Source organism: Exophiala dermatitidis (genome assembly GCF_000230625.1).
Source record: "Exophiala dermatitidis NIH/UT8656 unplaced genomic scaffold supercont1.1, whole genome shotgun sequence".
NCBI lineage: Eukaryota > Fungi > Ascomycota > Eurotiomycetes > Chaetothyriales > Herpotrichiellaceae > Exophiala > Exophiala dermatitidis.
Window position 1 is genome coordinate 1,237,882 of NW_008751646.1, and position 21,782 is coordinate 1,259,663.

General features: G+C 52.7%; 7 protein-coding genes across 7 annotated transcripts in view; 5 read left to right on the top strand and 2 right to left on the bottom strand.

The window, feature by feature from the left end:
- Positions 1–995: 995 nt before the first annotated feature.
- HMPREF1120_00451 (uncharacterized protein) lies at positions 996–3,206 on the top strand (the record flags this gene model as incomplete). The annotated part of the gene is made up of 1 exon (XM_009154449.1): positions 996–3,206. The coding sequence occupies one exon, from the start codon at positions 996–998 to the stop codon at positions 3,204–3,206; it is 2,211 nt and encodes a 736-aa protein (XP_009152697.1).
- A 1,469-nt stretch (positions 3,207–4,675) lies between these two features.
- On the top strand, positions 4,676–5,420 carry HMPREF1120_00452 (uncharacterized protein; the record flags this gene model as incomplete). The annotated part of the gene is made up of 2 exons (XM_009154450.1): positions 4,676–4,950; positions 5,323–5,420. 2 exons carry the CDS (start codon positions 4,676–4,678, stop codon positions 5,393–5,395), a joined length of 348 nt encoding a protein of 115 aa, XP_009152698.1. The 3' UTR covers positions 5,396–5,420.
- Positions 5,421–5,596: 176 nt separating this feature from the next.
- Positions 5,597–9,638, bottom strand: HMPREF1120_00453 (stachyose synthetase). Its single transcript, XM_009154451.1, has 2 exons — positions 9,066–9,638; positions 5,597–8,920 (listed from the first exon to the last, which is right to left on the bottom strand). Exons 1-2 carry the CDS (start codon positions 9,228–9,230, stop codon positions 6,155–6,157), a joined length of 2,931 nt encoding a protein of 976 aa, XP_009152699.1. The 5' UTR covers positions 9,231–9,638; the 3' UTR covers positions 5,597–6,154.
- A 527-nt stretch (positions 9,639–10,165) lies between these two features.
- Positions 10,166–12,732, bottom strand: HMPREF1120_00454 (uncharacterized protein). The gene has a single exon (XM_009154452.1). It carries the CDS (start codon positions 12,641–12,643, stop codon positions 10,523–10,525), a length of 2,121 nt encoding a protein of 706 aa, XP_009152700.1. The 5' UTR covers positions 12,644–12,732; the 3' UTR covers positions 10,166–10,522.
- A 304-nt stretch (positions 12,733–13,036) lies between these two features.
- On the top strand, positions 13,037–14,224 carry HMPREF1120_00455 (uncharacterized protein; the record flags this gene model as incomplete). The annotated part of the gene is made up of 1 exon (XM_009154453.1): positions 13,037–14,224. One exon carries the CDS (start codon positions 13,037–13,039, stop codon positions 14,222–14,224), a length of 1,188 nt encoding a protein of 395 aa, XP_009152701.1.
- A 1,423-nt stretch (positions 14,225–15,647) lies between these two features.
- HMPREF1120_00456 (uncharacterized protein) lies at positions 15,648–18,953 on the top strand (the record flags this gene model as incomplete). The annotated part of the gene is made up of 1 exon (XM_009154454.1): positions 15,648–18,953. One exon carries the CDS (start codon positions 15,648–15,650, stop codon positions 18,951–18,953), a length of 3,306 nt encoding a protein of 1,101 aa, XP_009152702.1.
- Positions 18,954–20,337: 1,384 nt separating this feature from the next.
- Positions 20,338–21,782, top strand: part of HMPREF1120_00457 (uncharacterized protein) — a gene marked incomplete at both ends in the record, with an annotated part of 2,262 nt that continues 817 nt past the window's right edge. Inside the window, 2 exons of the mRNA XM_009154455.1 lie at positions 20,338–21,100; positions 21,239–21,753. Coding sequence (XP_009152703.1) covers positions 20,338–21,100; positions 21,239–21,753 — 1,278 coding nt within the window. The remainder of the gene's footprint in view (positions 21,101–21,238; positions 21,754–21,782) is intronic.

A 21,782-nucleotide genomic window follows, 5' to 3' on the forward strand; every position in this document is an offset into this window, starting at 1 on the left:
CCGCCCTCGAGAACCCTTCTGGACCTAATGGTCAACCCGCCATGAGGCCGTCCCATCTCAACAGCAACCAGCGAATCTGGGCTGCGACGCCTCGAGGGCATCTGGCCTACAAAGCATAATGGAGCATAATCAAGAGCATATTGCCACGGTACATAACCCCTCTTGGATTGCAACTCTGTTTGTCCTGTTCACATCGCTAACCTGTCTAGCTATGTGCCGTCGGCACTGTCGCGATTGCAGCCGCAGGCTTGTCTTTGGGGACTTCTGACGGAGATTCGTACCTCATCAAGCCTGGCAAGCGGAAGGCTCCTGGGTCCAATGCTACCGCACGCTCCCCTTTTACTGCTGAGTCTCAACGGGTTCCAACTCCTCCATCCTCTCATTCTGTCAGCACCCCTCCAGCAGTGACCGACAGATCTGAACGTCGACTGTCGTCCTCCATCTTCCGAAGGAAAACAATCCGTACCTCGGCCACTTCCACCACCGCAAGTATCGGCACCGAGTCCCGCGAAAGTTCCATGAGCCGTCATGGCATACCGAGACCGTGGACATCAGACAAGGAAGGCTCCGACATGAGGGAACAGAGACCATCGTCGTCGTGGCTAAGAAGGATATCAAGCATATCCCGAGGGAGCCATGGTAGTCCAGCCTCTTCGTCTTCCAGACTAGATGAGTCTCCGGCTGCTTGGAGGCCTTCGATCAATGAATTGGAACAGCCAAACAAGTTAGTTAAACGCTCCTCGTCGGGCAGGCTTCTTCAGTCCGAGGGCAAGCCTCCAGCATTGTTAAGACGACCAGCCACCAGCCACCAGCGATCTGCTACTCTTTCTGGTTTACCCTACACCAGACCACTCACAACGGAATCTGCCATACCTGCGAGGCCTGCCAGCTACGTTACGCAGCCCCCGCTGTGGAGGCCTTTCTTCGAGTCGGGTTATGCTAGGAAAAGACATTCATCTGGAGGGGCTCGCGAGTCTTTGCCTCGCACTATCTCCATGTCCCTGAGCAGTCCTCCTACCCTTCTCAAAGGTGGCTCGGTGGAGCGTCGAGAAGCCCCAGATCTTGAGGATGATCGGCCTGGACCCGCTGACTTGCCACTGGCGCAAACCAACCGCAGGCATAAGATGCGTCGAACACTGGCGTCTGTCCGAAAGGGTGCTGCTCAACGACACTTTACAGACCCAATCGTCCGAGTCAACAAAGATGAAGCTTATGGGAGTATGGTTCCCCCGACGGCGTTCTCGAGTCTCTCCCCGCTGTCGAACGTGTCTGCTTTTGAGGTTGACCTACCCCCGGGAACCCCTGCTTTCACCTCCAGTCCTCCGGTATATGGTGCTTCTCATCATCGATTTACAGTTCCAAAAAGAATATCTGTTGCTCCTTCGGACCCAACCACAACCAGTTCGGACAACGATCCGAGGGTTTTCACCGATGACGATTCCATGGACTTTCAGAGTGACACTGCGTACGATTCCTTGGCCACTCGAGCCACAGCGAGCAGTCATTCTGGGTTCCGTCCACCTAAAATAGAGACCATTTTTGATGAGGCTTCGGTGGATCAGCAACATACCGAGGATTCGGCCTTGGAAGATATGATGCAACGCACTACTTTGACTGATTTTGGCCCCCTCGCCGTGGATGCGGAGGAAGAAACTGAAAACGCCGGCATTGGCATTGGCATCAGCGGTCTTGCAGGTCATGTCCGCACCCGAGACGTTAGCCCGGATCAGGCATCTACCCCGGTTAGAGAGCCCTTGTTGGAGGGGGACGATGCTGTTTCAACACCCGTGCCGAGAAAAGGACCTCGTAATGACCCCATTTTGGCGTCATCTCCTCCATCGGTGCGCCCGTACCCCCGAAGCCACCATGAAGAACCAGAACTCCCCCGGATGATGGACTTGGATGAAGATGACAATATCGAATGGTCCCCGGATTCTGTTCAGGGCGATCCAGTGTCAACCACGATTCCCCTTCCAAGTCCGGTCCCACTTTCTTTCGACCAGATTGGCGAGGACGATTTTGAGGAACCACGGTCCAACAAAAGATCATCCATCTTCGACTGGGCGGAAAGTCACGCTGGGGGCAGCGATCATTCTAACGGAGTCAGCCCCCGACCAAAGACTGTCCATAGTAAACAAGGCAACAATGCCCACAGGAGCCGGCCGTCTGGACGCAAAAGTAATGCAGCAATGCATCTCCGCAGCCAGAGCGTCCCGGTCAATAGAGACAGCCTGGCAGACAGCGAGTTGGCGACATCGGCAACCAAGTTCGGCACCTGGGCTCTGGGCAGCAAACCTGTGAGTGAGGAATGGAGTGACGATTTTGAATTTGACGACGCAGACGAAGGCGAAGGCATGACTCAGAATGTCATGGAAGAGAAGGCTGCAAAGCACGAGTCTGTCCGGAGTGTCAAGGTGCCTCAATCGATCATAGAGCGACAGCAAAGCGTTCACATACAATTCGGCCAAGTCAGGGAGTTTATGCTATTGGTTGAAGAACTTCGACGACTTCGTGCGAGAGGTGCGGCACTTGGTCTATTGGAGAGCCATTCTAGGCAGTTGTGGGAGGACGCCGGAAGTATCATTGATCTTGCCACGGTAAATGAGGACGAGGAGACAGGACCCCGCCCGTCCTCGCCAGGCTCTTCGGACATTTTTGGTGAAGAAACTCCTCCGCCCAAGCGAGAGGTGGATGAGGATGTTGGAAAGAACAGTGAGGGAGTCCGAGTGAGTAATAATCGACGCTCGATCTCCAGTCCTGCAACTCCTCCTTGTGGCCGGCCGCGAGGCGAGAGCCTACAGACGAAGACCTTCCTACAGACGATACAACAAAGTCGAAATGGTGTAGAATCTTCGCCGGCGGAGAGGTACGTCCATCCGAGGGAGAAGCTGCCATTCGACACGCAAGATCTACGAAACCTTGTCGTGAGGGCGGGAGTTATTACACGGGCATTGAAAGAAATTGTGCGCAAAGCGGAGGGAGTATCATTCAGTCCGGAGGTGCCAACAAACGCGGTTCAAGTTCAGGATCTTGTTTTCCGGCAAATCTTCGATCCGCCAGGCTCCTCACCGAGTCCGGCATTAAGAAAACCTCATTTGCCCAAGAGTAGGAGTGCCAACAGCTACTTGGACGGGGCGTCTACAGGCGGCAGTGATCATGAGGTTCAACAACCGTTGAATTTGACCAAGGTCGTGGAGGCGGTTTAACGATCAAGGCTAGGAGTTTTGGGCCTTTTTCCTTTCTCTCTCACTGGTATGTACAGTACGATGGGACGGCGTTATGAACAAATCAAGACCTTTGGTTCTTGGGAACTTGAAGAGCGTGTTGCATGGGACGGCGTCTTTCCAGTGCACTGCAGCATTTTTCTGGATTGCGGCTCGGAGCACGTTGGAAATACAAAAACGGACGGAGAAGGAGCCAAAAGCCTGGTACTAATACTGGAAACGCGCGGCGGTCAGGGCTGCATCTTGAATGTTTTTATGATTCTTTTCGTCTTGGTGGGTGTTGACTGCTGGAAAGCAATGAGACTCTTTACATTAGAGTCGAGGCCGGAGGGGTTTGTCCATGTTTCGTTCTCTTTCGGTACACACACAACGTCCAAGACATAGCAGACAGACAGATAATCTGGGACACAGCCGCCAGGCGGAACATGTTGCCTGGGCGCAAGCCACGAAATGCAAATACGTTGCATTAGATCAGGTGTTTATTCTCTGACCACTACGACCCATGAAATTGCATCAAGTCGTGCTGGTTGTATTATGATTCATAGGAAGTCGTCCAATTGTAAGAACTGCGGATGGCATTGCAGTTCATCGATACTGACAACAAATATATTGAAGTAGTGCTACTGTCTCAGAATAGGCCTATGCGTGCTTTGATGCGATGAGCAGACCTAGCAACCCAGAACTGGCTGGTTCTAAGTTGCTCGGGGGATGTACAGTACAATATAGGGGAGAGGTACGGCGTGCTGATTCAAGTGGATGTTGTGCTCTACAGTGGTACAAGAATGCCAAAGACGATGTCAGATGTGTCATTTGACCTCTTTGTAATCGTGTCTGCGGGCACAATTTGAATATTTGGGGTGTATTACCAAACTATTTTAGTCCATTCCAATGCTCCCGTCTTTTGGCCGCGGGTCAGTGTCAACCGTCAACGACTGCAGTGCTATCGAGCTCCCCAAAATGTCTTGGCACTAGCAACTCAACTCGACCTCCGACTTCAAGTCACTACAGTCACCGCAGTTTGACCTCAGGCTTGAAACCGTTCCAACACGCCGCACCGCACTGCAGTCGACTGGACCCCGTCGCTGCTCAATCTCAGTTGACAAGTCTGCCCGAGACGGACATTTACAGTCGACTCATCGAGGCAACACTACCTTAATCGTTTACCCGGGCGTTCGGTCAGCGGGAACTTGAACCAGATACCGCGACCACGACGATCGATCGATAAACGGATCGCGCTCTCTCTCCCAGACGTACCTAGCAGGGGCGTCTCGTCTCGTCACCCATCAGATCAAGTAGTCCACCGGGGCAACTCTACTCAATTGCAAGTAACAATGTTCCACCGCATCCCTTCCGCAAGCCGCGGCGTGGCAGCAGCTCTGACCACAACCACACGCATACCCGTCCATGCGGTCCGCGCCCAATCCTCCATTCCGATCCGCAGCACAGCAGTGATGTCGTCGACGCGCAAATCTTTGTTGGCGTCGTCACAAGTTGTTCGTATGGCCAGCACGCATTCCGCGACCGCTGCTGCAGCCAAGCACGACGACCACGGCGATCATGGTGCCCATCACGGACACGAAGACCACTACGATCCCCCTGGTGGTTGGCTTTGGGGCGAGAGACCGGGAGATAAATATGAAAAGGAGGGGTGGGAGCCGTTCGCGTGGTTCTTTGTCGCGGCTTGGGTGGTTGCTGTGGCGGCCTATACTATGAAGGAAGATACTTCGTATGTGGCACCCCTAGTCTTTTTTGCACTTGCAATTGCGCTCTCCCCTCCTGCTTTCGAACATCGCCTACCTGGGTTTCATTTTACTTTGGTTTTCTGAGGTTGAGTGTCTTGAAATGGGAAAGACCTGCCAGTTCGCCAAACCGAAGAGGTGAACGTGCAGCGGTTTGGTGTATTTCGGTTGTCATATTCCTGCTACGTCTGCCTTGCTTTGATTGATTCATCATCAGCACCCTGGTACTTTGTTGTGGGATATTGTTGCTGTTGGTGTTACAGTACTGCTGGTGCCATCTGCTATTTTTTTCTTCTTGTGGCCCAACGCAACTGACCATTTATGATTTGTCTCTGGCTAACATTCTCTTTTCTCTCTAGGATACAAACATGGGCGCTCGAAGAGGCCAGAAGACGACTTGAAAAGGAAGGCTTTTACGACGAGTCGAAATAGAAAGGAAAGAGAAGATGTGGTCCGTTAGTCAGTTACTCGCTGTCAGTCTGTTAGTTTGTCGCCGCATTTTGTTTGGTCCTATCCTAGCCACCTCAACACTTGGAAGTGGATTGGGATCGGACTGGTTGCTTGCAAGATACAAAGAGAGTTGACTGTTAAGTCAATCAATCAATCAATCAAATCAGTTCCTTGATCGATCATCGGTCTTGTTGTAGTTGACGTTGTAGTCGTTTATGCCTAGGTTGGCAGTGAGCTATCTATCTTAATACGTGCCATGGTAGAAGACTCAAGAGAACGAGGGTCCTAACTATGTATACTGCACTGTACAAGAAAGCAAAGCAGACGATGAGGACCGAGGTATGTCTGTCTGTCGGTCTAAAGTCCTCTCTCTTGTTGATCTTTTGTGCTGCCTTTCTCTGGTCTGGTCTCGGGAGTCTGTATTTTCTTATTCTATTGTCTGTCATTGCACGCCAGATACGCTCAGGTACCATCGTCAGCAAGGTACATGTAGACACGCTGTAGCTGCTGTAACCGGTTCTGCTCTCAGCTAGGTCTTTCTTTAATTCATCCTCCTCGATCCTCGACTTTCGATCCCTTGCTTCCTTCATGACTTGCTGGCCAGTAGCCACCACCCCGTTTAGAAAGCATATCTTTCTTTCTTCGCAATGCCATTCAATTCGTCATCCTGTTCTAGGCTCTAGGACGATAACAAAAAGACAGAAACGACCAGATACTAGCTATCAGTCATTAGTCCATCTATCACCGCAGAAAAACATCGACTCCCACTTCATTGCTCCAACCCGGCTCGAGTTCCATTTCCAGCCAGGCCGCACCAACATCAATTTCCACAACACCGCTTTGCTCGTCCGGTGCAATTCCCTCCGTGCTGAGCTTGACCACATGTTCTGGCACGGGTTTTCCCTGAATCAAGACCATCATATCCTCCACCTTGCGGGACTTGGATTGGACGTCTGATAACCAGATTCCCAGTACGCCGAGGGCTTTTAGTTGGATGTGGATTCTTAATCGAGAGCCAGACGCAGACGCCGACTCAGATTGTGCTACTCCCGACTCCGAATCTGATTCGACCATGTTAAAGGTCGATTCGATAATGGCACAGCCGCCGCTGAGTTTGCCGATGAGGCCAAGAACAGAGAGTTCAAGTTCGCCACCAGACTCGGTCTCGGACTCAGACCTCGCAAGCAAAAATCGGCGACAAGGTGTGGCCGTCCAGATGTCATAACCGCGAATTGGCAGGGTACATTGCAACAAACTGTCTGGTCGAACGGGGTCCGAGGGACAGATGGGCGAGGTTATTCGTTTGGAGATATGTGATCGAACGATCCATTTCTTGTTGTTCTTCAAACTGCCGTCTGCAGCTGGAGCTGGCGCATTGACGCCGGGGAACTTTGTAATGGGCAGAATAAAACTAGTGTCTGACTCGGCCAGATTGAACACACCCAGCAATCCACACCCTACGTCTCCTTTGCCATCATACGCGCCAATCTTGAGCACTCCCTTTTCGTCGTATTTGTCATAGACACCCATGGTCTTGCCGACGCAACTTGGCCGGAGAATAACTGTCTGCCCTCGAGGATTCAGAGCGGTCATCTGATGTATCAGATCCACATCGTGCTCGCCAGGAGTGTCGGTAATGTAAATCGGACCACCGGACAAACAGCGTGCGGCAGCATGAAACCCACTGTATGGATGGCTGGACTGAAACATATCCCAGTCCGGCAGGACATTGAGATGCTGTACAAACAATGCATTGTGTGCATTCACGAAAACATGCCAGGCATGAGAGGTCGGCACGTCGGGAAAGAAATCGTCACTGTTTCGTAGCATTATTCGTGGAGTGGTCGTAGGGAGGTAGCTGTGGTAGAGGATTTGGGGAATCATCGACATGCATGAAATGGCCTTGCCTGCAAGGTGCCGGAGATGAGCTTGTGTCCAAGCAGATTGGTAAGTGGTGGTGAACGACCGACGATCGGCTGTATCTGCCAACAGGTCGAGAGCAAATTGAACATCTGTCTTTACAGCCGTCACCCCGGCATTTGACAAGAACCGATAAAAGTCATCGAAAAGCCGGTGGATGTCGTCCGGGTGGACGACGAGCTTGCGACCAGACATGGGGGTCCCCTCGCGGAGATTGACTTCAACGGTCTTGTAATTCTTTGCAATTTGTCCATGCGGTGAGATGCCGCCCCAGTATCCCATCAAGGCATGCCAGACAGCAATGTCCCGAATTGCAGGATGTGTCTCGCGGATTTTGGAGACGGCCGACTTCAATCCCTCGGGAAACCCCAGCGGATTCGCTTCAAACTCCTTCCAGCCCCGGTGAAACTGATTTGTTTCTCCTTGGGTCCCGTCCAGAGATTGCCAGTTATCGTCGATGATCAGGGTGGATATAAAGATTTTGTTCTTGGCAAGTGAGTCAAGTCCTTTCATGATCTTTTCGGCATTAAGGTCTTGGCCCAGCGAATTCCAGGTGCAGTATGCAAGGCTGTCATACCACGATTCTAGCCATTGCGGCGAGGGCTGAGCATCTTCTGTAGTGGTGGCTTCATGCTTTGAGTGGTTGACCAAAACGGTATCGGAATCAATAGACTCGGCTCTGATGCTTTTGGGCAGTTGCTCGAGTTGCTCAATTGCCTGTTGGTATGCCGCCGATTGTCGGACAAGTTTACGAGCCTCGTACATTACGGCTGCATTGGCGATTTCGAATTTCCACGCCGATGCTGCGAGGACCTTGAATTTTTGGTCTCTCTCCGCGTCATTTCTAGCCTGTACCACGATATCACCGTTTGGCGTGGACTGAAACTGTGTGAGGACGTCATCCACCCCGTTGACAGCCAACAACACAACGTGTAGACCGTCCGATCTAAGGAAGGACAGTAGGATAGCAGGTTCTGTTAAATGCAATTGCGTCTCTCCATGCCTCGGAGCCAGCCATGGCTCCCAAATCCTTACGAGACCAAACCACCTGCAAGTCTGAGTGACCCGACCGAGCACAAGCGACTCGAGCTTCGCATTCCCTTCTTGTGGCCTTGGTATGGGTTGGGAGGATTCAATGGTGTAAAGCCGAGCCTCAGGAGCGTCACTGGGTGTTTTGCGGATGATCCAGCCATCCAAGATTTCCACAGGGTATGCTCCGAGAAAGTTTGGGTCGATAGGAGGTTGTAGAATCAATTCGCCATCTCTGATGCCAAAGTTGTGGTAAACCCACATCCATTCGGAGTTTGAATCGATCCGATACCGGACAGTGAAAGGTACTCTTCTGCCTTTGTAAGTCTTGTCCGGGGATACGTACGGACTCTCGAGGTCGCCAGAGAACGTATAGCGATAGTTTGACGTTTGAGTATCGTCGTAGAGAATCGCTGGCGTGCGATCTACAAGTTGTAGGTCGAGTGCTTGCCAGGGAGATTTGGAACCGGAATAGCTGCCATGGTCGTACCATATTGAGACTTCCCATGGTCTCTCAGGTAGGGATTTTGACGACTCGAGAACGACGGTGAAATTAAACTACAATATATTAGAGGGGAAGATACTTGTGCTGGCGAGTTTGCGGGGGTCGTCATTAAGGGGGAGGGGCAGTCTTTGATTCAGCCGCGTGCGACCGCTTCTAAATTCCATAACCTGACACTTTCCAATACGGGGCTGCACTCACCTTTTCTCGTGTTGGCGAAACCACCGTTACCTGCGCCAGTGGAGGCCATGTCGCCAGTTTCGCAAAGAGAGCCATCTGGGCGGGCCGAAAGAACTTTATCTGCGTAGGCTTTGGCAAAGGACCGGAGCATTCAATGAAAGGAGTGGAATGAACGGTGAAAGACATGCGCAAAGAAGAGGCATAGCAGTGGCGACAGGGTCCGGGATCCGAATGTTTGTACTGAGATGCTAGTAGCAATCTTCTTCGTATCTGAGTTTTGAAGAAGCGGAAGGACGCCGGCGGGCGATGAGAAGTCGTTGGAGATGGGCCGGATTGAGTTGGCCGACTCGGCAGCGGGACCAATAACCGGCACACAGATGACAGAATGGCATATGAAAAACGAAAGAGGCGGCGCCACAGAGCTTGATGCGTTCCCACTCTTTCCTCGTATCTTGGACGATTGGTTGGGTGTTCTGCAGTGTCAAGCGGTGGCTGTCGCGCAAGGGGCCGCAGCCTGGAGAAAGCCTAAAGAGCCGATCGCCGCCATGCTGCGAGCATCATCGAACGATTCTTGCTGAGGCCATCGAATCTGGGGGCTTTGGGTGGCTTTGATGGAGTCAGCTGGGACCGCTTTGCTGGGGATGCAAGGGCTTGCTGGCCACTCAACGGCAGGAGAAATGCTCGTAGTGTGTCGTGTGGGTGCTGGCTCGTGCTGGAGTGCTGGAGGAGTGGTGTCCCGAATTCCGAGTCAGGACGTTTCACAATCCTCAGACCACTGTAACTCGACAGAGCATCTCCACCGTGTTCTATTAATACGAAGGTTCCTTGGGTAGTGATGTGAAAGGCTGCAAGAGGCCGAGAGAAGATGTCTATCACCACGAGCTTCAAGCTTTTCGCAGGCAGCGCAACGCAGGCAGAACACAAATCACGTGCAGAAGGTCACTCAATTTTCACATGCAAATAAAAATCATAGGCCCTGGATAGGCATCTACAACGGCCGGATTCGAAATTAACGTCCGTGGGGGTTTTGAAGACGTCTGATTGGTCTTTCTGGTAACTAATTGAACACTAGCCACATTACAATACGGTATAAGTGGCACACCTAGCCCAATAACTATTGGTTGTCTTTGCCCCAAGTAGTGTAAAATACGTGAGATAGGCTGTAAAGGCTGTAAAATAGGCACTGCTAGTCTACTTCTAGTAGTAGCCCCACGGACGTTAATTTCGAATCCGGCCATTGTAGCAGGGCGAAGGCCATTGCTGTAACAAGCACCGCATCTCGATGTGTCAAACCGTTAATGTCTATCACTATCTACTCTGCACAGCGCTTGATGAGGACTGGATATGGGCATCGCCCGGAACCAGGACCCAGCGTTTGGGTAGCAAGCAGTACATGCATGGGGCCGGTAGTAGCACTCACACCGGCTTCATCCAAGCGACGCAAACTAGAGGCGTCGATCACCCATGCCGGTGGCTCTTTAGATCCCATACACGTCTTTCAATTCGTCGTCTTCTGAGCAGGACTCGCTGCCAAGTTCGACGCCGCTATCGACGAATGCAGGCTCCGATCCCTCGGCAGCCGTCGTGCTTCCTTCGCGTGGCAGTTGGTACGCCAAGTATTCCGTCGGTGCGCGTTCCTTCTTGTCCATGACATTTTTCATGTAGCTTTGAACAAGTGGTAACGGTTTGGCGGCTCGCGCGATTGTCTCAATGGTGCGATGGTTAGTTGCTTTGACGGTCATGGTCACTGGTTGATAGTATTCCTGCTCCGCCTTCCATTTCATGCGCATGGCACTGTTTTCGTTTTCTGCAGCTCCCGCACCCTGCCGTGACAGGATCTCAGAACCCTTACGTTCCACGAAGAATGAGCAGATCATCTCCAGGCCGCCATACCGAATTTCGAGGACGGCATGTTCTGGGAAAAGCCACCGGTCCTGACATGGAGACTGGCCGCTGCCGGGTATACTAGTCAACTCCATTACGATGTGCTTGACGATAGGCTCGGGTCGGGGTGGAGGGGGATATCCCATGAATCCACCCATTGGACCGCCAGGTCCAGAAGGGCGTTGCGGAGCCGGAGTGAACGTATGAATCACTCCAGGAAAGGCCGCCGGTCCAGGCGAGGGAGGCGGCTGCCGTTGCTGGCCATGGGTTGGCTTGGGCACTGATGACTGTGCTGCTGTTGGCGCGGGTGACTGTTTCGGAGTCTGCGCAAGTGTCGAAGGTGAAGGTGCAGGTACAGCTTTTCCCTCCTTCGATGCTTCTGAGACTGCAGGCACGAGAGCATTCGACGGGCGTTCAGTATTTGACCGTTCTTGATTCCTTGCGACTCGCTCTGCCTCCTGTTTTCTTACCACTTCATTGAATTCGTCAATGTGAGCCTGAAATTCTTTCAACTGCTCTGCGGACGCTTTTGAAGTGGCTACTATCTTCATCAACTCCTTTAGTTTATGATCTGATGCAGCACGCGCCGCGAGCATTTGGATGACAGGATCAGTGGTGCTCCCTTTCCCTCCGGGCGGCTGGCTCGGCTTCTGACTGGGGCCCGGAGTCGGAGTTGTTGCGGATGATGGCGCATTTGTGGATCCCGCTGCAGGTGGAGGAGGTTGGACCGATGGTGTTGATTGCAATGAGGCGCTCACTGGCCGAGGAGCCTCCTCTTGTTTGACAGAGACGGCTGCAGGAGCAGGTGGACCAATAGGCCCTCCAGGTTGGTCCGTCCGGGCGGGCAATGGTTGAGTTCCGTGGTTCAGCTGAGGCGTCGCAGGCTGAGGGTTTAACTGAGGTGTCGCAGGCTGCGATGGCGTGTTAGGGTAAGATGGGGTTGACGGCAAATGAGGCTTTGGTTGAGTTGAAGGACTTGATGCCTTTATTGGTCCAGCTGGCGAATGGTTGAAAGGCGGAGCTGGAGCAGCAGCATGCGTTCCAGAACGTTGAAAAGCAATGGGAGGAGGAGTAGCCCCGTACGGGGATTGGGGTGGGATCATGTGTTTCGTCGTATGCTGGTTGGCATGCCGTTGATAAGGTTGCGGGCCCGCTGGGTCACGAACAGTGTAGAATACTGCGTCGAAGGTATGTGGCTCAATGGTAATGGTAGCAATCCCCAGCTTCTGCATGGACTTGACGTCTGGGTTGTTTGGTGGCGCTTCAACAACGCCCTTTCTCTTAACGGGCTTCACCCAATACTTTTGAAACACTCCGTCCACTAGCCATTGCATCCGTGACCGATGAAGCGAGGCTGAGAGCACAGCACTTTCCGCGATCGACTGATATTCGTTGAGATTCAAGTCGCGATCCTGTTTGTCTTTCAGAGTAGGAAGCGGTTCATTGCTGTTCAACCGGGTGGGCAGGGTTTCTTCGACAACGGCGGCAGGGGTGGACGACGCGCGAGAACTTGGTGTTTGGATTCTCACAAGACTGGAGCGTTTGGTGTATTTACGCTTTGGACGAGACTCGGCTGGCTGAGTGGGCGTGGATTGTCTTCGGGCGCTCGACGTGGCCGCTGGGGTTTGCACAGGAGAAGATGCTCTTCTTTTGGCCGTGGCATCTCGGCGCTCACGAGGGGGCAACACCCGCTTCTGTGGCGTCGGGCCAGCCATGATTGCACAAGCGATGCCGCATGCGATGTAATGTCCTGTTTAATAGTATGAGAGTTTCTCTGCGGGGGCGATATATATTCAGGTCGGAGGTGCACTGCGGTCGAGTGAGAAAGAGAAGGTTGATCGACTCGGGGTGGATGTCCCGCTACGCGAAATGATTGGTTAATGCTTCTCATATGGCAGCCTCGTGGTGCCACCCCCAACTGAAGGGCATGTATGTGTCTGGATTGTTTACTTATATTCAGAGCTCCTTTCCTCGAGGAAGCTGTAGACTATTATGTCTGAGATTATCTGAATTCACCTTCGTTTCTGCATTGTTAGCACGCTCCGCTCCTTGATTGTACATATTAGAATGACTATGTGAATGCCCTCGCCACAATCTCATATATTATAATGGCTTTCCAAGGCTTCTTCCGCAAGGCCTACTGGACTCTGGCCGCCTGTGGATTGGCGTATGCACTGCTACTCGGTGCTCTGACCCATCCGACCATACAACGAAATGCCACATACGCGCATAACGTCAATCCCACCATCTTCCAGAATTTGAGCAACGTCGAGCAATTTGGCTTCCTACATCATCAGGTCCAGCCGTTCACTGTCACCACCCCGGATAATGTCACGCTTTTTGCGTGGCATATATTACCTCTCCATCTATATCACCAACATGAAGAGGCACTGAAAGCGCAGAGTACCTTTGGGATGCAGCCGTATGCCAGTGCTGTAGATAGTGTTGGCCTTCAGCTGCTCCTCAACGACCCGGACGCCACTGCTGTGGTCAGCTTCCACGGCAATGCCGCGCATATTGCCTCTACTCACCGACCAGTGACGTATCAGCAGATGCTGGCCCTCTCGACGGCACAGAAGCCCGTTCATGTTATCGCTTTTGACTACCGCGGATTCGGCCTGAGCACAGGAAGTCCAACGGAGGAAGGAGTGGTTGGAGACTCGATATCGCTGTTATCTGCATTGACCGGACAACCCGCAAGCCTTGGTGGCGGCAGCGACACAGATGCTAAACGTCTGCATCCTTCTCAGATTATCCTTGTTGGACAGTCGTTGGGGACTTTCGTGGCCACCGCTGCGTACCATGAGTGGGTTCTGAATCTAGGCAGAGCACCCTTCAAGGCGTTGGTATTGTATGCCAGTTTCACTTCCTTGCCCACCTTGCTAGATTCTTACTCAGTTGGAGGGTTTATGCCTCCTGTGCTATCTCCATTGCTGGCGTATCCTCGGCTGCAGCAATGGCTACTTTCCACGATTGTGGATAAATGGGAGACAACCAGAAGACTGGTCGAGTTGGTGCAAGACGCTGCGGTTCAGCTGAAATTGGTCATGATGCACGCTCGTGATGACTGGGAGATCCCCTGGCGAGAAGGAAGAGCAAGCTGGGACCGGGTACTGGAAGTTGCGACGGAAGGGGAGGTCAGTTTCGCTCGTGACCTGGACCTCGAAGAATGGAAGGATATCGATGGAAAGAAACACTTGCGATGGGAGAGAGTGCGACACGGCGGCCACAACAGGGTGGTGACCAGCGAGCATGCCAAATTGGCCATATTACGACTCTTAGAAGAGGACTCATGAAGGCTGCCACCGACTATGGGCGTGGCCAGCAAAAGATTTTTGACGGCTTTTAGTCCGGAGTCGAATCAAATGGTAGATAGTGCAACACGACGATGCGGACCGCGGAGGCGTTCAACGCGTGAGTGTGAGACCTACAAGTATATGGTGTCTGTAGCCAAATGTCACGGCGGCATAGAAAGCATCGAGACATCAGATTGTAGTCTGGTGTTCTTTGAATATGTATTTCTATGAAAGTGGCTGCCGGGCACAGACTGACAGGTGACCACATTATTTATTGCCAACCCCAGATTCAGCCGTAACTGGTCCCCGGGCCTTTTGACAAACGGGTTAATCCTCTGCCATCCACCTCCGCTGCCCAACCGACCTGCACCTCAACTCCGACGATCAAAGCATTGACACTTCGCATTGAGCCCCTGGGTTTCGGTGATCGAATTGAGATATATACAGTGCAATAACAAGAACCACAGAACTCCCTCTCCGTATACTGTGGCTAGTGGAGCGATCGCAGTGCTGTCTCGAATTCCTACATATCACCGCCCACGCAGAGTGACAGTGCCCGGCTGTCAATACCACGTCCTTTCGGATCGATCTGTCGTCCCGAATTCGCCTCCGTGTCATCGCAGCTTTTGGTCGTTGTCCGCTGCCATGATCCAATCGCTGCACTTACGCAGAACGCTGCGATAGCCCTTCGAAACACCTGCGCTCATGGGCAGGTGGCTGGATGTCTACTCCTACACTCTCAGATGGCCAGGATGCCAACGACGAAGGTGCTGACGTCCCGCGGAGCCAGCACCTGTCTCTTCCTACTTTCCAGTCTATCAGCAAAGAGTCAAGAGGGGGCGCTGCTAGAACAGATTCTGTAGCATCAGGTTCTAGCGGCCATAGAGGGGGAAGCCACAATGCAGACCCAGAAAGGACGCCTTTTGCCGGGCGCTCGTCCGTTGCGAGTACAAGACGAAGTGATCAGGATATTCTCGGCAAGGAAAACGTTAAGGACAAACACAATGCGGCACATCGGCGCCATTCCGCGCGCAGTTCCGGTGGCTTCTTACTTGAGCCTGTTGTCAGTCCCAAAAGGCTCTCGATCACATCCCTTACGCCATCCGGAGAGGATACAAGGACGAAGAGAGAAAGCGGAGGGTCGGAACTACTAGTCGCAAAGAGGAAGCAACGTGGTGAGGGACATGCCAGTTCTGCGTACAAGAGTTCGCCTTTGTCTAGCGAGGTGAGGCGCGAGCCAGTGGTGCACAATCATGCCGGTTCAGACGTTGGGTCCGGGACCGACAGGCGCATTTCGCCTTCATCATCTTGGATGAACACTCGCGTGGATGAAAGCGCGGCATCAGTTTCCGACAGCCAAGTCACACTGCGGTCATCAATGGTCAACGTCGGCTATGATCATGATCCTGCACAGATAGTCAACATGGCTCTTAGTTTGAGCGAGGGTAGACGTCGACTGGCTTCTGGGAGAAGATATGTCTCGTCGGAGCACGGTGACCGTCGTGTTATCTCTACAGCCTCGACAACAGGCCCCCGAAGTCCTGTCAAGGGCAGAAGCATTGCTCCATTTCTGGGATCGACTCGACGATCATCACGGACAGGGTCGCCCCAGCAAGAATTTTCTACCGTTTCGTATGCGCCAGGAGAACAAACACAGAAAGCGCCCACCGAACCAGCTTCTGCAGGACCAAGCGGGGACTCAGATGTCGACATGGAATTTGCCGAGCACATCTCACCCGCTACAGCCGCTCGAGTCGAGAAGGCCAAAGAGTACTTCGAGCTTGCTTACGAACACCGTCGCTTGCTACCGCACTTGCCTCCGATTCGCAAACCGGGAACTCGGCCTCGATACCCCGGACCTGAAGCATTCCAAAAGGCATACAATCCTCTGCAATATGTCAGAAACCGGAAGCTTCGCATTTGGGAGAAGACACCGATCGATAGTGAAGCAGAGGGATGGCATGACGTGCCCAAGGTGCGGGCCTGGGTCGATGCTGTGGCCTCAAGTCATCCAGAAACACAACATGATCCGGTTGAGTGTGTCCGCCTGCCTCCCTTCAACCAACATGATGAGAGTCCGGACAAAGACGAATCTAGTCCTTCGCCGAACGACGCAAGGAGCAGCGGTCCGGCGGCTCGAATATCGGATCAATTTCATGCCCGGCCGATACGGCCACGATCAGATTGGGTCACGCATCCAGCCGATTTGCTAGCTGATGCGTACTGGTTAGAGCAAGGCATGAACAAAACCAAAATTCTGGACCGTGACAACAACCTGATTTATCCTCCGAACACACAATTTAAATTTTCAGGTTGGAGGAACACCACGCCTGTCGATGTTCCAATCACATTGCAACAACCTTCACCTCCTCCAGAGCGAGAGAACGATATAGCACAGGATCCACCGCCGTCGGCTCTACCTGAACTGCCAACATTTACTTCCGCCCACCAAGCACACAAGCATTCCCGTCACGGTCGGCGAAGAGGCAAACTCAAGGATGCCTTACAAGTCAAAGACTCAAGCAGTTCCAGAGAGCACTCTCGCTTACGCCGGAGGTTGTTCCAAGACAGCAGCGAGTCTGACTCATCAGAGTCGTCCTCGGCGGCCGAAGGGATCGGTGAACGCGGACGCAAGCGGCTCCGGCGTAAACGACTTGAATCCTCGGGCGCTGAAGGGTTGCAGGACCAAAACAACCACATCCTACCTAATCAATCCCCACAAGCATTCAAACTGTCTCAGGGTGATACAAGTCAAGGGTCGTCCGCGCCGACGTCCAAACGTTCCTCAGTCGACCATACTGCTCTTAACAAGCTTTTCGGGAAGGATGGTCTCATAAAAGCATCGCCCTTGACTCGGTCCCGGGATAGATACGAATCCCCCCAGCGAGGTTCATCAAAGCCAGTGGGACGCTCTAGCCTCGAAAATGAAGCGCTACCTCGTGCATCTACCGATTATGACACGACTACTGCTCCCAACTCACCCAACGGAGTCGAATGGCCAAGTATTGCCATTAATCTTTCACCGCCACCAAGCAGAAACGTCTCGCCCTCTGGAAAAGCCCGATCCAGCGTATTACACCCCTTCCACCGCAAACATCACAAAGATCGAAGTCAAGTCAGTAGCACTGATTTTGCTCATGTTCCGTCGAATAGTACTCCACAATATCAGGGCAGCGATGTGGAAAAGCATTCGGAAAGCGCCAACTCCCACTCGCGGGGAACCAGTCCGATGACCCAGGGACTGAGGCCTTCTTCTACAAACCCATTACAGCCTACACAAACAGACCGACTGACGGTGCAACCATCCAATGAACAGTGGTCGAATGCAACTAGCAAGGTTAGCACCCGTTCTACGGGTGCTAGTGACCATTCAAAGGTCCGAGGGATTTTCAAAGGGGGCAGAATTGCAGAGCTAGTGGGCAACGAAGTATCCCGAGTAGGCGGATTTATCTGGAAACGTGATGCACCATCACCGTATAGACACAAAGGTACGGCGTCGACGACTAGTCTTCGTTCGTACAAGGGCTCCGACTCGGACAGAGACCTTTCTCAAAATGGTGCAGTATCGAAGAGCCCAATGACGAAGATACGATCCCGGTCATCAACCATTTCGAGCACAAAAAGCGAACGTCTTTCGCCAGTCTCAACAACCAAGGCCAGCCCACCAGCTAACGGCCAGCCTCGATACAACAACCCCAACCTTCCGAGCTTCACATCCCCTTTTCAAAAGGACAAGGCAGAACAAGAAAAGAAGCAGGCACTTTTGTCTGCCGAGACAGAAGATCACATCTCCCGCCTTGCTGCCGAGCACCGCTCAGCATCACATTCGCCACGACTCGACCGTATACCTTTACCAAAGATAGACACGGGAGGAGCAAAAACACCCACTGTGCCCGACGGATTGAGCAGAGCAAAGAGTTACGGGTTTGGAGGAGCCCTCGATCTCAGCAGGCCACGCGATGCGTCTGGGTTGCTTAACACAGCTATCAACATGCCGCCACTACGCGCCAGCAGATCTGCGGGAGATCTCGCAACACAAATGGGAAGTAGAGGACCCGAGACGTCAGCACTGGAACCAGGTGGTACCGAGTCGTCTTCCTCTGGCGAAGTCTCATGGCGGGAGATCAGCCGTGCCGAAGCCTTGCTGTACAGTTCTACCGTCAAAGCCAGGGAAATCGGCCGCCGCGCAGAGGACGAGGACATGGAGCTGCCCAAGTACATTGTCGACTGTTTGACGCCCGAAGACCGGGCGGTGCATGCCGAAAGTCCGTTCCGGATCAAGAAGCGCGAACGGCACATCGTGGCCGCCCAGAGCATCATGAAACAGCTGGACAGGCACTCTGTGACCTTTAGCGACAAGTTGAATTGGTTTACCTCCTCGATGGCCCCGGGTCTGCATACTCAGCTGCAAACGCTCGAGGATATGGTGGAAAACACCATGACGCCCCGCGTTCGGCTTGCTGCCGACAAGGCTGGCGAGTTGAGCATGAAACTCACGACCACAAGCACGCTTGCCGTCAAAGAGTTGAACGATTCTATCGATGCCGCTTTCCGCAGGAGACGGAGGGGTCCTATCAGGCTTGTGCGTCGCATCTGGTTCGCCGGTATCGAGTGGACCGTCGTCGGGCTGTTGTGGTTCATCTGGGCTGTCGTGTCGCTGATCCAGTTGGTCCTAGGCGTCACTAGAGGCTTTGTCACCGTGGTCAAATGGCTGCTGTGGATCATATAACTCGGCCAAAAATACTGAACAGGACCGGCAAGACCTGGCAGGCAGGCTGGCTGGTTGCCGGGAGGTATAAACAACAACAGAGAGGGCCTCACCGGCCCCACCCGAAACTTCCGTCGGGAATTATGCTATATGGTACCATGACAAGAAACGAATCTGTTGCCTTGCACTCACTTTCTGCACATGGATGAGTATATCGCCTGGACCGGTACCCTGGAATCCTGATGAACGGCACTTGCTTCCCAAGGGCCGAGCGAGCCAGAAAGCTCTCAAATTCGCCCTATGTGCTTGCCTGCATGCATGCCTGGATAATCAAAAATTGAGCTATGTTGGCCTGGTGGTCTGTCTGCCTGTTCCTTGTTTGTGGCAAGGTACCCTCTGCAGGGCTTGGGCCAGGGGCGAGGACGGCATCTACATTTTGACCTTATGATCTTTTCAACCTTTTTCTACAAATTCCCTATTTCCTTTTCTTTTCACACTATCTTGTCACTACTGTGCTGGCTGGAGCGGTTTTGGTCGGGTTGTCCTTATGGTATGGTACGGTTTTGAGAACACGCACGCACACAGAATGAGTCGAGCAAGCAAGCGAGCACACGAGCGTCATCAACACAGTATCTACTAGTACAGCAATCATATATGTCATTGTCTTCTAGTTTCCTTGATACATTTTATTCCTTCCGTTACTTACAGTGCAGTGTCCCTGTATTACTCGAGAACAAAAAAACCTGAATGCCATACTGGTATACGGGTTGATCCTAGTGGGTGAGCGAAGGCGGCTTTAACCTGAGCTTCGCCTAAATAATTTCGGCTGAGCAGTGTGGCACCTGCCGCCTGTACGCCTGGGGGCCTACAGTATATCTTCCTGCAACATTACATCCCGTCCTCTTTACAGTACAACTCTAAAACTCTTACGCACGATACCATTACCCACAACAGCAGCACTCCCCCTGCAGTGAGACAAAGTTCGTACTTAGATCGTACGCCAGGAACTCGATCGAGTAAAATGGTCGTCCAGGACATTGTCAAACTGCTTTTAGAACAGTGAATACGACTTTTGGGCCAGATCTTCCAGCGGACCTTCAGTATATCTTCAGTCGATTGACTGTTTGACTACCACTAACAAGGAGACGACAAAGTATCAAACTTGTTGCAAGACGCGGTTGCAGCATTCCACTGAAACGCCTAGCCAATGTGGCTGTACTTTGATACTTCGTTTACTGCCTTCAAGGCAGCCATCTACCAGGTAGGCTACAAACATGAAACCCCTATTTAGCCGCCGGCTCCTCCGACGCGTGCTCTATTGCAAGTGAAGAAGTCTCGTCGTCCACAATCTTGCTACCACCGCTCAAAGTTCAGTCAGGATACGGCTACATTACAACCACACAACATGAGCGGGAACTATCGTGCCATTGACCCCAGAGTATACGGGATTCATATCAGATCTACGCCGCGGGCCTCCATCAGTGGGGATACAAACAATAAGGGAACCAGGGACAAAGACAAAGACCCTAGCGACGCCAGCCACAACAGATCATCTGGCACGCAGTCGTCTTCGACCTCTTCTACTGCTCTTGACACTACGTTCAACCCTGCTCAAGGTGTTACACAATTTATCGACGGGACTCGGAATGGGGAGCTGCTGTCCTCGCTGACGACGACGACTACTCCTACTTTATCGTCCACTATTGCCCCTCATTCATCACGACGTGAGCCAGCCACTACAGATCAGCAAGCAAAGCATGAACAGCGACGGCAGCGATTGAAAGAGAGTCACAACCGTCGCAGAAGAGAGAGAATTGCCAAGAAAGTGGGCCATGAAATTGATTCTGATGGAGAACGTGAATATTGGCGAGCGGTTTATGACCGCTCGATGGCCGAATCGGCCCGTCGAGAGGCACTCTCTCCTGAAGCACGAAGACAGGAGGACATTGAGAGCGCAGCCAAGGCCTTCCGAAGCCACATCGAGCCCATATTAGCATTCGACGACGCTGGCGTTGCCCACCTGCAGCATTACCCTCTATTTCTGCTTCAAAGAGCACCCGAGTCGCACAACGGAGCGGCATGCAGGCTCCCTCACTGCTTCGATCGCATCGCCCCGGGCCAATACAGGATCGCTGTGTCTCCGGGAAGTTGGGATCCGAGAGGTCCAGGTAAGTAAGGGATCTTATCTTCCCGACTGAAACACATACCTTCTACCCCTTTTACTCCACTCCGCAGCTCAAAAAGCTCAGGAGATCTTGTTGCGTGGTCGTCGTGGCTTGCCCTCCTGTACTGATACATCTTGGCAGACCACTACCATGTCAAATGCTTCGAACATTTGCTGGACTTATCATCTCTGCACTATGTGGCTCGCTTTGAGCCGGATAGGCGGAAACACATACCCGACCATGGCGCGTGTTGTATCCTAGAGGAATACATGTCCAGATGGAGGCGGAGGCTTCGAACCAAGCAACCATCAGATTCAGCAACTCAGCAGCATGAGACCCGTCTACAACTTCCACATCCCCCCGGCGCAGAACCAGAACACGTTACAGCAGAGAGCTCAAGGACACAAACAGAATCAGCTGCCGCGGCAAATGATGAAAACGAAACCGCAAAAGCAACAGAATCGCAAGTATTAGGACCTCCAGAAGCGCATACCGGCGGGTCGGCAGCGCTGGACCAGATCCCTGTTGCGTCAAACGGAAGCGTAATGCAGACACCATCTGCTGCCTCTCGAACGGGAACGGCCACTCAGTCGTCAAACTTATCAGCCTCAAACCAGACAGTTGACCAGACAGTTGACCAGACAGTTGACCAGACAGTTGACCAGACAGTTGACCAGACAGTTGA

What these genes read in the sequence shown, in the direction of transcription:
- HMPREF1120_00453 (XM_009154451.1), bottom strand. Translation starts at nt 9,230, where the DNA reads ATGTCTTTCACCGTTCATTCCACTCCTTTCATTGAATGCTCCGGTCCT. An exon ending in TTTCGCCAACACGAGAAAAG is followed by an intron (nt 8,921 to 9,065) that starts GTGAGTGCAGCC and finishes AATATATTGTAG; the next exon opens with TTTAATTTCACCGTCGTTCT.
- HMPREF1120_00454 (XM_009154452.1), bottom strand. Translation starts at nt 12,643, where the DNA reads ATGGCTGGCCCGACGCCACAGAAGCGGGTGTTGCCCCCTCGTGAGCGC.